Source organism: Macaca mulatta, chromosome 8 (genome assembly GCF_049350105.2).
Source record: "Macaca mulatta isolate MMU2019108-1 chromosome 8, T2T-MMU8v2.0, whole genome shotgun sequence".
Taxonomy (NCBI): domain Eukaryota; kingdom Metazoa; phylum Chordata; class Mammalia; order Primates; family Cercopithecidae; genus Macaca; species Macaca mulatta.
This window is the reverse complement of record NC_133413.1, coordinates 133,145,549-133,158,375: the sequence shown is the minus strand read 5'-3', so window position 1 is coordinate 133,158,375 and position 12,827 is coordinate 133,145,549. Positions and strand designations below refer to the sequence as shown.

General features: G+C 42.6%; 1 protein-coding gene across 3 annotated transcripts in view; it reads left to right on the top strand.

The window, feature by feature from the left end:
- Nucleotides 1-242: 242 nt before the first annotated feature.
- Nucleotides 243-12,827, top strand: part of LOC106999927 (uncharacterized) — a 33,103-nt gene continuing 20,518 nt past the window's right edge. For 2 of the 3 annotated variants that reach the window (XR_001446842.3, XR_013397415.1), the window contains exons 1-2: nt 256-392; nt 610-705. Coding sequence is in view for 1 of the 3 variants with exons in the window: in XM_077943975.1 (XP_077800101.1) it covers nt 385-392 (8 nt within the window). In the remaining 2 variants the exon portion in view is untranslated. Of the gene's footprint in view, nt 393-609; nt 706-12,827 lie in introns of all 3 variants that reach the window. The other variant, XM_077943975.1, reaches the window with a different exon arrangement.

Below are 12,827 nucleotides of genomic sequence, written 5' to 3'. Positions count from 1 at the left end.
TAAGACTTCTTCAAGGACACACACCGAGCACATAGCCCTGAATACGCCTTTCCCTGTTTTGATGAAAGTTACACATATGGGTGCTCAAACCCTACTTAATCGACAAATTGATGTGTGTCCCTGGAATTGTTTGTGCAGCCAACTGCATGTGAATCCCAGAGAGGCGAGGGCGTCAGAAGGGCGAGCGTCTGGGATATTTTAATATTCAGTATTTTCAGACTCAGCAGGCAGCAGGCTAAATCTGTCCGCTGATGGGCAGGCATGAATTATGAAACCACTCACGCAGGTTGAGAGGTTGCCCTGAGCTGGGGGGGTGCTGCCCCCAGTGTCTGCTCAAGGTGGTTGGGGGATGGATTGCTCCCCACTCGGGAAAGAAGGGGGAATATGAACAGGTGAGTGACCACAGTGGGGTTGTGACCCGTAGACTGTGGGACCAGTGGGGGCTTCTCAAATCCTGGGCCCTCAGACTTTAGGATCAGAAGAGGGAAAAAACCCGGTAGGACAGGCTCAGCTTCCGGAGGCTGGAGGGTGAGGCTGCCCCCTAGTGGCTGAAGTTCATGACCGGACGGACGTTCAAGGAATCTCAGGCGTTCCAATGCCTTCTCCCAGGAAGCGGGCTGTGCAGGCTGGAGGTGCCCTAGTGTCAGGCTGAAGGCTGGGAGCCGACATCTAATCATCAAGATGATGGAACTCTGAGGGCTGAAGGTAAGACAGGAGGTGGTGGCGGTGGAGGATTGTGTGTAATGGCCAGGGGAGAGAACGAAGAAGCTGAGACTCTGTAGTAATACTTAACGACAGTAGCTCATTAAGAATAACTACTTATTGATGTTCTGTTTGTGTCTAACCTGGTGTTAAGCATCTCACATATTTTCTCAACTTATCACAACAACCTATTCATTAGATATAATTACCTTCAAATATACAGATAAGAGGCAACATAAATAATTCACTATTATCATTACAATGTGTGTGGTAGTTTATAGCTATGTAATACTTACTGTCGCATAGGCACTTGAGAAGCATTATCTCTTTCAGTCTTTACACTTATTTTCCTGAGGTAGGCTTTATTATTCCTATTTTTATTATTTCTGTCTTATCATTGAAGAAACTGAGGCTTAGAGAGGGTGTATACCAGTTAGCTTTTACAATGTAGCAAATCATCCTTCAAATTTAGTGGCTTGAAACAATAGTTACTTATTTAGTTTGTAATGCAGTGAGTTGGCAATTTGGGCTGGGTTCAGCTGGGTGGTTCTTCTGGTCTCAGCTGGTGCAGTGAGACCACTATACCTCAATGGTCAGATGCTGGTCAGCTAGGTGGTTCTGCTTCAAGGGATTGGTTAGTCGTGGGCTGGGGTAATGGGTGGAGACTGGTCCATGTGTCTCTCATCTAGCAGGCTAGCCTAGGCTTGTAGCTGGAAGGAGTCTGAGAGAAAGAATGGAAACATGCAATATCTCTTGAGGTCCAGGATCAAAACTAGTACAATGCCACTTCTACTCAACTATTGGCCAAGGCAGGTCACATGACTAGTACACATTTAAGGGGTTGGGAATATAGACCCCACCTGCTGATGGGAGGAGTTGTAAAATCACATAGCAAAGAGTGTGGTTATAGGAAGGGGTGGTGAACTGGGGCCAGTTTTGCCACTTATCACTGAGTGGCTGTGGGGAGTAGAGGATGGCTCCCAGGCAGAAAGAACAGAATGTACAAAGACCCCCCTGAGACTCTAGGCAGGAAAGAGCATGTATAAGCTGGCATGCCTAAAATACAAAAGAGGAGACAGTAGGAGAAGTTGGGATGGAGTGCTGTTCTTAGAACTTTGTATGGGTTAACTAACTTAATTCTCACAACAACCCCATGAGGCAAACAGTATGATTTTATTCCCTTTCTAGGAGGGAAAGCTGAGGCATGGAGAGGTTGCACAATACCCTAAGTCATACAGCTAGAAAGCAGCAGCATCAGATTCCAGGGAGCCTAGCTCCAAAGCCCATACCACAAACCACTTGTCACACTGCTGGCACCACAACAGGTGCCAAGAAAGAACATGGGAAGAAAAGGTTCTTGGTGTTGAGTTTGAGGGCCGAATGTTGAAACCACTTTCCTTAGAGGCTTAAAGACCATCAGGTGGAGATTCCCTGTCACCTGTTTGCTCAAGATTGGGACTGCTTATTTCTGCTTAAAGGTAGAAAGGAATCAGGAGAACTTGTGTTTCCTTCTGGCTCTGTGACCCTACAAATTGGTGCACAATACTGTCCAGTGTATTCACTAGGATCCTTTTGGTCTTAAGAAACAAACTGACTCAGTGTAGCTCAAGTTTTAAAAAGAGGTGTTCCTTAGTGCCTTACTGGGTGAGCTCAGAGAATTAGAGGATCTTAGGAAGGGGAGGAACTAAATGAGGTCCCGGGACTTCACTGATAGTAGTTTGTGGGTTCACTTTCTAGATTGTAGCCAGCCAGCTGAGTCGATTCTAAAGACTTCCCATCACTACGTCTCCTTGTTCAAGTCTTAACTTTCCGTGAGAGGGAATCTGCCACAACTTGGGTCACATGTTTTTACACTGGGCCAATTGAACCTGGTGAGGAGAACACATTCATGAGTATAACCAAGGCCACTCGGGGAATCACTATGAAGCCATCCTTATCGGGGTCTATTGCTTGGTGATGGGATGAGTTCTAAGCCCCACTACCTACACCCACCTGGAAAGTTCCAAGGATGCATCTATTTCTAAAGCAAAGGAGTAGACTTTCTTCTCCCAAGGATCCCAAAGTTCCAGAGTTTCTGAGCAAACTCATATCCAGCAGCTTTGTTGCAGATACAAATTCTCAGCAAGAGAATTTGGATATAGTTTTATTAATTACATTTTTTGAGACCAGCAAATAGCTTTCATTAAATTATAACAACACAAGGCAGACAATATATTTAAGCCCAAACAATTGTACTGTGCAAAGCTTGTATTTATGAGATAGTGCTAGTCAATCCTGACTTCCTAAAAGATCAGGGTGGTAAAATATTTATTAGCAGTTCAAAGACATGTCTTTTTCAAACCCAATATCTTCTTTAGGATAGATATGAGGGCAGGCAGCTCTATTTGTTGATTTCACAGCATGCTGTTCTTTGGATGGTTCAAAGGTGCTTCCTTGTGTTTCCAGAGAGATGGAGCTGGGTTCCATAGATTAACAGTTCCTCTTCTAAGCTTCATGTGTGATTTGCCCCCAGACTGAAGAGTCCACTTGCACAGATTAGGTGAAATCCATGATTTTCAAAAATATATTTTGACTACTTAAATTTCCAGAAGAAAGTTTCTTATACACCAGCACAACTGTCTTGCACATAAATGCTTTATAACACTGATCATTCTAATTCTTGACATAGATACAATTTTTGTTTAAACATAATCTATTTGGAGAGTTTTGGGGTTGGAAATTTAAGACTCGAATACTCAGCAGGGGTGACTTTGCCACCAATCAATTCATTATGTGACCTTGGACGAACACCCCAGAATTTCTATACTTTTTTTCTATTTCAATATATAAAACTGGGATTGATAATACCAGTTAGGAATGTGTTCAGCTACAAATAATGGAAAACCTGTTAGGGGTTTATTTTTCTCACCTGAATAGTCAAGACGTAGGAAAGGTAGAGTTGGTGTAATAATAAGAGGATGTTACTTAGGACCCAAGATCCTTTTCTATTCCTGTGATCAGCCTGTGGTTTTGTCCTCGTGGTGGCAAGATGGCCACTGCACCTTCAAATAGGGAGAAGAGGAAGGGTCATGGGTCAAACGAAATGCTAGCTGAGTCTGTGTTCCTCCTATTTTTAGGGAAGCAACAGGTTTCCTGGAAGATATCCCTCTGATTCCCAAATAGTCTTCTCATTACACCTCATCTGCCAGAACTGAAATATGCCCATCCTAATTGTGAAGGTGTCTGGGGAGGTGATCTTGTTTTCTGGGCATATTGTAGCCCTGAAGTTAAGGGCCTATTGGTAAATAATGAAAAATAAATGTTTTGTAGGAAACTAACAGTGTCCTTTTTTGTCCCAAAAAGGTAGATGAAAACTATTATTTATTGGTCTTCTACCAGTTGACAAGCATTGTGCTAAGCCTTTTTCACCAATTATGTCAAATTTAATTTCTACAACATACACACACACACACACACACACACACACACACACACACACAGAGTAGGTGTGAACTTTATTTTATAGAGATGAAGAAACTAAAGTTCAAGAGATTAGGTAAATTGCTCAAGGTTACAGAGTGGGATGAATTAAAAATATCTCCTATCTCTATTGAGTTCAGAAAGGCTGGAGGAGGTTTTGAGTTACTTTGAATATTTTCTGTTGGCCTCTTGGGGAGGAGCTTAATTTTCTTTTCTTTCCTTTTCTTTTTTTTTCTTAACTCTATATGTCTGAAGAAGGGATGGATGTGGGGGTAAGGGTAGAGCTCCCAGAGGCCCAGGGCCTCCCTGTGAATGCCCACCATGCTGTTAAGGGGCTCTGGCCTGTGCTTCCTTAAAGATGCCACCAATCCTTTCTATATTTCCCAGAGCTGAGTTGTGGTGGTCTCCCACCCCTTAAGGTTCCTCCTATGCTTGAGCCAGATCCCTTCCTCATTGTCAGTCCCATTAAAAACTTCACGTAGCTCAATTGCAGTGATTTGAGGGAAATGGAGCAGGACTCAACTGCCCCCCGACTCTCTGGAGCAAATAACACAAGGAGCCTTGCTGCAAGTAGTCAAGGATGCAGTGTTGAGAGGCGATTGCTGCCTTTGAATCACCCCTTGCCACTTATTGGCCATGTGACTTGCCAGTTACTGGATGACTCATCTCGGTTTCCTCATCTGTAAAATGGGCCTTAACAACAGTACCTCTGTCATCAAGTTGTTGTGAGGATGAAGCCGTGTAAAACACTTGTAACAATGCTGCCTACTACATAGCTAACATCTGTGAGTGCTTAGTCTTGCTGAATGTCCTCTTTTAGACATCTTTGTCATCTACTCGATTTTAGAGATTCATTCTTTTGAATCTTGAGAGCCAAATTTCTTGGCTTGTTCTTTTTTTTTCTTTTTTTTTTTTTGAGATGGAGTCTTGTTCTATTGCCCGGGCTGGAGTGCAATGGCACGATCTCAGCTCACTGCAACCTCCGCCTTCTGGGTTCAAGCGATTCTCCCGCCTCAGCCTCCTGAGTACTAGGATTACAGGCAACTGCCATCATGCCTGGCTAATTTTTTTTTGTATTTTTGTAGAGGTGGGGTTTCATCATGTTGGCCAGCCTGGTCTTGAACTTCTGACAGGTGATCCACCCACCTTGGCCTCCCAAAGTGCTGGGATTATAGGCTTGAGCCACTGCGCCCTGCCTGGGTTGTTCTTAAGTGACTATTTGATTTTAGTGAATACCGTACTTGTCAATAATTACCTTTGGTTCTAGCTGTTAATACAAAACAAGAAAAAGGATAGCTAATACTTGTTGAGCTCTTATTCTTCTGCTTTGCTAAAATATGGGTTAACAGGACAGTATGAGTTGAGGCCCCTAGAGTTGTGCAATATGGTGGCTCTTGCATAGTCAACTTGGGAGTGATGGGTTGGTAAATAGCAAAGATCACTTTGTTTTCATCACTGTTGAAGCTAAGCCTGCAGTTTTAAATAGGCTGTTTTCTTTGGCACCAGTTTTACTTTGCTCCAGGCCCATGAAAGCCACCTTTAACCTTCAACATGATGTTCTTCTGTCTTTCCTCAGCATGCAGCCCCTGCCCAGCAAAATACCATCTGGGGACATGAGGCCAAAGCACCCATGTTCTGGTCCCACTTCTACCACTGTCTTGTGCCATGGCATGGGGCAAGTCACTCTCACATTTTGGACTTCAGCTTCCCCTTCTAAGAGATGATTCCTAGGGCCTCTTCCAGCTCTACTATTTTCCAATAGTCACTAAAAGATGCTCTATGACTTTGGGAGCACAGGGTGCTTGGGAGATTTTGGTTTTGAAGTTTTCCTTCTGAGGATTACTTTAATTTAACAGGCATCTTGTTGCTGAAAAATACAATCAAGAAAGAAAACACACAAATGCCTTTTCCTTCTCCAAATGTGATGCTTAAATAAAATTCAGTTCCATGGAGCAAACACAGAGGAGTATAAATGGATAGGGTTTCTCTTGTCTTTGAGCAGTCCCAGAGGAGGCTGTAAACAGCAGGATATCCCTTCAACCAGATGGGATGCCGAACTACGAGAGCCAAGCACTCACAGAGAAGAGAGAAATGACTTGCGGAAATAAGGAAAGGCTGGTTACCGTGATGTCAGTTTATTCTCACAGCTGAATATAGTCAGTCTGGAAGCCAGAAAGAAGATGAAGATTAACCATGCTGAGAGGCTCTCAAACCCGAGCTGATGGGTGTGATGTTCCAAGTCACAGTTCAGAGTCTAATAAGAATATGGTCCATTGAGTTAACTTTGGATGTGAGACATCCTTGAGAGCAGGACCAGGTTCAGGAAACATTGGGACAGAGTTAGATGGCACTCCACCCCCCTTTGGTGGTTTTGCCCCATTTTTCTTGGTGCCATGAACAGCTTGGGATACCTAGGGTTTCTTGTTGCCCACAGAGCCCTCTTCTATCATGTCTTACCTAGACCAGCCTTGTCTTATCCAGTGACACTTTGTTTGTAGATTTTTTTTTCTTTCCCTTTCTCTCATCTTCAATCTTATTAAAATTTCACTTCGGGGATAGTATGATGAGGGTAGAAAAAGTCATTCGTTGTCCCTGGACTCAGGCAGTCTTCAGTGGAAATCTTGGCTCCTTTGCTCATGACAGTGAGAACTTAGGCCAGTTCTTTGGTTATCCTGTTTTCTTGCCTTTGAGATGGGTACAGTAAAATCTAACATACAGCACTGTTGACAGAATTGGGTGAGATACAAAGCTTACCTAAACAAGCAGAAAACAAGACACACACACAAGAAATGCTATTTTTTCCTTCCTGTCCCATCTTATAGTCCTTGCACATTAGCATTTGGGGAACTTAAAAAGGTATTGATGCCTGGGATCTGCCTCATCATCTGCTGGGAACTGGTCCTCTTTAAAAGCTCCTCAGATGACCATGTGCAGCCTGGGCTAAGACACACTGCCCTTGGGAATTGCTGATTAAGGGTTTGCTCCTCTACTCTCAACCCTGTTTCTATTCCCATCCCCTTGGATTTGATTCCTAAAGTCAATCTATCTTCTGTATTCCAATCTGACAAACAGTAGGTGATTAATCAAGGTTTGTGCACCCGATCCCTTCCCTCTGCCTGGATACTTGTTTTCCTTGGGACCTTGACAAGAGTAGGGCCATCTTCTCTAAGAGGAGGGAAAGGATGAATAAAGATTTACTGAAATGTTGTGGCAGAGATCTTTGGCGTAGAATGAGGTGTTCTCTGGCACACTGGCGGAGAACCAGAGGGCCCAGGTAGGACCAGTGAGCCAGTTGGCCAGATTTCCTGTCTTCTTTCAGCAATGCTGAGGCAGGAAAACAGGCTGAAAAGTACTTGGTAAATTTAGAAATCAGGGAATTGGTGATTCCAAGGTGCAATGGACAGCTAGGGTATACCTGACCATGAGGTGTGGTCTGGGAAGGGAGACAGGTGTTTAGGGCTGAAATCAGTTCCTGAAATGGCTGACAATGAGCTACTCCTTCTGCCTCCTAGTTACATCTCGGAAGAGACCTTTGAACTATATCGTCTTAGTGCAGCCCAGAGGTTATCTGCAGACAATTCCCTTCCAGCCCAGAGCTTCTGGTGTCCCTCTGCCTGAGAGTGTTCTGTGGCCATGGGCATTTGGTCCTCACATGGGGCAGGCTGGAAGTATCAGGAAGTTAATGGATTTGTTTCTACCTTCATCATGGAGGGATGACAGTGGGTGGATGTATTAGCCAGGGTTCTCTAGAGGGACAGAACTAATAGGATAGATGTATATATAAGGGGGAGTTTATTAAGGAGTATTAACTCACATGATCACAAGGTCCCACAATAGGCCATCTGCAAGCTGAGGAGCAAGGAAGCCAGTCTGAGTCCCAAAGCTGAAGAACTTGGAGTCCAATGTTCAAGGGCAGGAAGTATCCAGCATGGGATAAAGATGTAGGACAAAAGACTAAAACAGTCTAGTCTGTCCATGTTCTTCTGACTGCTTTTATTCTGGCTGCACTGGCAGCTGATTAGATTGTGCTCACCCAGATTGAGGGTGGGTCTGCCTTTCCCAGTCCACTGACTCAGATGTTAATCTCCCTTGGCAACACCCTCACAGACACACCCAGGAACCATACTTTGCATCTTTCAATCCAATCAAGTTGATGGTCAATATTAACCATCACAGTGGATGAATACCCGACTTCCTTGTTCCTTGGAGGGACAGTCCTGAGGCATGTTCCACACAGTTTCTCAGAGGTCTCCTATGTAGCCAAGCCCTAGATACCCAGTGACAGCACATCCATGTGCCCTCTTGCTGACTTTCCTCTGTCCCCTGCCTCACTCCCTGCTTCCTGTGCGTCCTGGTATCACCTTGAAAATAAGCTACTTGGACTCAAATCCTTGTCTTAGGGTCTACTTCTATGGGAAAATACCCACCTTTTATCAGCCTTTACTTACTCAGGGGTTTTTGCATCTCTCTTCATACATCTGCCTTGTGAGATGGACCTGCCAGTGTTCTCTGAGGGGATACATTACAGAGTTCCTCACCTTATATGTGTCTTCATTGTTGAACACACATCTTTCACAGTTGAGGGCAATGCTTTTCAATCTGCAGATTGTGACCCACTGTGGATTTAAAAATCCACTTACTAAAAATGGAAAGAAATGGGTGTGTGTCAGATTGTATTACACATTACAAGGTGCATATTGTTATATGAAAATTTCATTTCAGTTGTGTGTGTAGATGCTCACATATTGGTGAAATATGTTTCTTAACGTGCAACATGGTCAAAAAATTTGGAAGCCACTGCTTTAGGGGGTCTCTGTGTTTTTTTAAATCCCAGGATTCATTCTTCCCTTTCCCTCTGGTAGTAGCACCTCAGTATTCCTTTCAACAAGGAAAGAAGCCTGTGTTCCTCATTCTGCAGTCTTGGTTGGACTGTCAATCATGGTGTTCTATTGTTCCTTGGTCAAAAGATGATCACATGACTCATGACAGGTCAGTCAGATGATTGCTCTAGGGGACCAGAAGGAGAAACACAAGAGGTGAAAAGAGTTGAAGATGCTTCATTCAAAAGGGATGTCTGGAAGACAATATCTATTTTTTTCCCCTGCTCCCCGTCTTTGAACTTCTTTGAACTTCTTTGATTTTTTTTTCCCCATCAACATCTGGTGGTTCAGTTGTTGGGTTGCTTCCACAAAATACCTATGGACTGCTGCTTTTTTCCCCTATCCTTATGAAGGTAGAGCTGTTTTCTGTTTCTAGAAATCAAAGAACCTTCCCATGGGTGAGGGTTTTGGAGTTAGTTGATCCTGACTCTACTACTTCCTGGCTGTGTAAAATTACTTAACCTCTGCAAGCTTCAGGTTCTTCTCTTGTAAAATGGGGATAGAAATGCCAGGCTGAAGGTTACTGATGATGTTTATGTAGCCACTGGCCCTAGATGCTCAATTGATGGCAGCCACTATTCTGGGCCAAATGTTATTCATCTTTGTTTTACTAGTGATTACTTTTTACTTATTTTCCATGTCTATGTGGAAAATTAATGAATCCTCATGACAATGTGGATTTTTACAACTAAAACCCACAGTTGAATTTCTTTAGATATTTACAACTCCTTGGTTATTACACATGTGATTTATTGTTCAAAAACATAAGAAAATATCCATAGTGTGAGGTTAGACAAAATAGTTCTTACACATAATAACAAAAGCACAATCCATAAAAGAAAAAATCAATATATTGGACATAATCAAAATAAAAACTTATGAACTGTCAGAGACAATGTTAAGAGAATAAAAGTCAACCTACAGACTAGGAGAAAATATTTGCACGTCATATAGCTAACAAAGGACTTCTATCTAGAATATCAACACACTTTCAAAACTCAGAAAATATATAACCTAATTAAAAATAGGTGAAAGATTTAGAGATATAATCAAAGAGAACATGTGGGGGACAAAAAAGCATATTAAAGATGCTCAAAATCATTAGTCATTAAGTAAAAGTGATTTAAAGCCATAATGAGATACAACTACCTATCAGAATGGCTAAAATAAATAAAACTGATAATACCAAGTGCTAACAAGGATACAGAGCAGATGAAACTCTCACATGTTAGTGGTGGGAATAAAAAATAGCTAAATTGCTCTGGAAGACAATTTGATAATTTCTTACAAAGTAAAACATACATTTGCCATATGACCCAGGAATCCTACTCCTGAGTATTTACCCTAAAGAAATGAATACTTATGTTCACAGAAAAACCTGTACACATATTCATAACAACTCTACTTGTAATCATCCCAAACAATTTAAATGTCCTCCAGCAGGTGAATGAATAAACTGTGGTCTGTGTACACCATGTAATGCTACTCAGTAATAAAAAGGAATGGACTATTGATGCCCACAATAAACTTGCAAGAATATCAAAAGCATATGCTGAGTGAAGGAAACCTGCCTTAAAACATTGCATAGTGTATGATCCCATTTGTATGGAACAGATGAGGAATTAGACATTAGGGGATGAGGGGATTAGGGGAAGGTGGAACGTTTGAATATAAAAAGACAGCACAAGAGAATTCTTTGGGGTGATGGAACTGCTCTGTGTCCTGATTATGATGGAGGTTATATGAATCTACATGTATTAAAATTCATAGAACTATACATCAATAAGTCAATTTTGCTACATGGTAATTTAAAAACCTTTTTCATTATGTAGAGTCATTTGTTGGTTATGTGGCGTCCTTCGTTGGTTATGTAGAATCCTTTGTGGTTATGTGATTTGCCCTTGTGTTCACCTGGACATTTTGGTATTCCGTAGACCTGCCCTGTCCAACACAGTAGCCACTAGCCACATGTACCTAGGCTAGTCTGAACTGAGGTGTGGTCTAATTGCAAAGTGGATACTGGATTTTGAAGACTTAGAATGGAAAAAGAATGCAAAAGAGCTCATTAATTTTTAAATAATGATACTTTTAAATAGATAAAATGATACTTTTAAATAATAATACTTCTAAATACATTTTCAATAATGAAAATATATGATTTTGAATATATTGGATTAAATGAAACATATTATTAAAATTAATTTCATCTTTTTCCTCTTCTTTTTAAAAATGTGATTACTAGAAAGTCATAATTATAATATGTGGCTTGCGCTATATTTTTATGGGACGGCGCTGCTCCAGATGACACAATTGGGGAAGAACAGGGAAATCTAGATTTTTCTCTCTCCATTAGAGTCAGGCGTAGGATTGCCCCATGCAGTGCTGACTGAGGCCCACCTGGACTCCTGTGTTTGGAGGCTGCTCACTTCCACCCAGTTTGTCTGAGGAGGTGAAAGCCACCCACAACATCCGCTTTATTTCCCATTTGGTTGGCTTTCCCTAACCTTGTGGGAAGAAGAAGGTGAGGGGAGGATGAGAATCATACAAGGTGGGGTAGGATGAGGGGTTAGACCTGTAGGAGCATCAAGCTTTGCTGTTAGATTTGCACTTGAATTCTGTTTCAGCCACCAGGTAGCTGAGCAGCTCTGAATCTTTCTTTCGTTCTTTTTTCTTTTTTTTTTTTTTTGAGACAGAGTCTTGCTCTGTCACCCAGGTTGGAGTGCGGTGATGTGAATTCGGCTCACTGCAACCTCTGCCTTCCAGGTTCAAGCGATTCTCCTGCCTCAACTTCCCCCCACCACACCCAGCTAATTTTTGTATTTTTAGTAGAGACAGGGTTTCGCTATGTTGGCCAGGCTGGTCTTGATCTCCTTACCTCAGGTGATCCACCCACCTCGGCCTCCCACAGGGCTAGGATTAGAGGTGTGAGTTTTTTCATGTGCCATATATATATCTTTATATATACATATATGTGTGTGTATATATACACATATGCATGTATATAAAGTTCCCCCAGGGGTTTCCTTATGCATAAAGCTTTACCCAGGACACCCAGGGAGAGTTCATTGAAAGCACCCAGGAGGCCTTCAGGAAGTGATAATTTTGCTACTGCCATTATTGCTTTGTGTGGTGTTTGCTCTCCTAACTCTGACTTGGTTCTTCTTCCCTCTGTCCTTCCTTCCCTCCTTCTCTCTCTCTCTCTCTCTCTCTCTCTCTCTGTGTGTGTGTGTGTGTGTTGAGCCTCACAGGCACTCTGCCCAACTTTTCTCCCTGATTCAGCACTGAGAAATGCCAAGGCAAGCGTTCCCATGAAGCTGCTTGTCAGCAAACACCCACTCTCGTTTCAACTCTCCCCAGTGTGTCAGAGCCTGGCCTGGACTCCACGCGAGGCCCAGGGCTGTGCCAGCTCCCAAGACTGATTCACATACACCCTGCTGCACAGAGACTTCAGGGCTACACTCCCAACCTGTGAGATGAGAGATTGGAGGCTCCCAAGCGATGCAACCATCCAGAGGAAAAAGCCCTCCAGCCATCCACAGAAGGTGCAGCAATTTTCCTGGATTCCGTTTCAAAGACATAAAAGCCTTGGTTTCAAACATTTAGCTGCTGCCTGGCCTGCCTTTCTCACTTTCTCTCCTTTGCCTTTCGTTTCAATTGCACTTTTATTAAATCATTCTTGTTGCTTGCCTCCAACCGCTCAGTGTTGGCATCAAATATTAGGTAGGTGCAGGGAAAATGAATACTTTTCCAGCCTTAACAGCTACATAGATTTTCATCACAGGGACA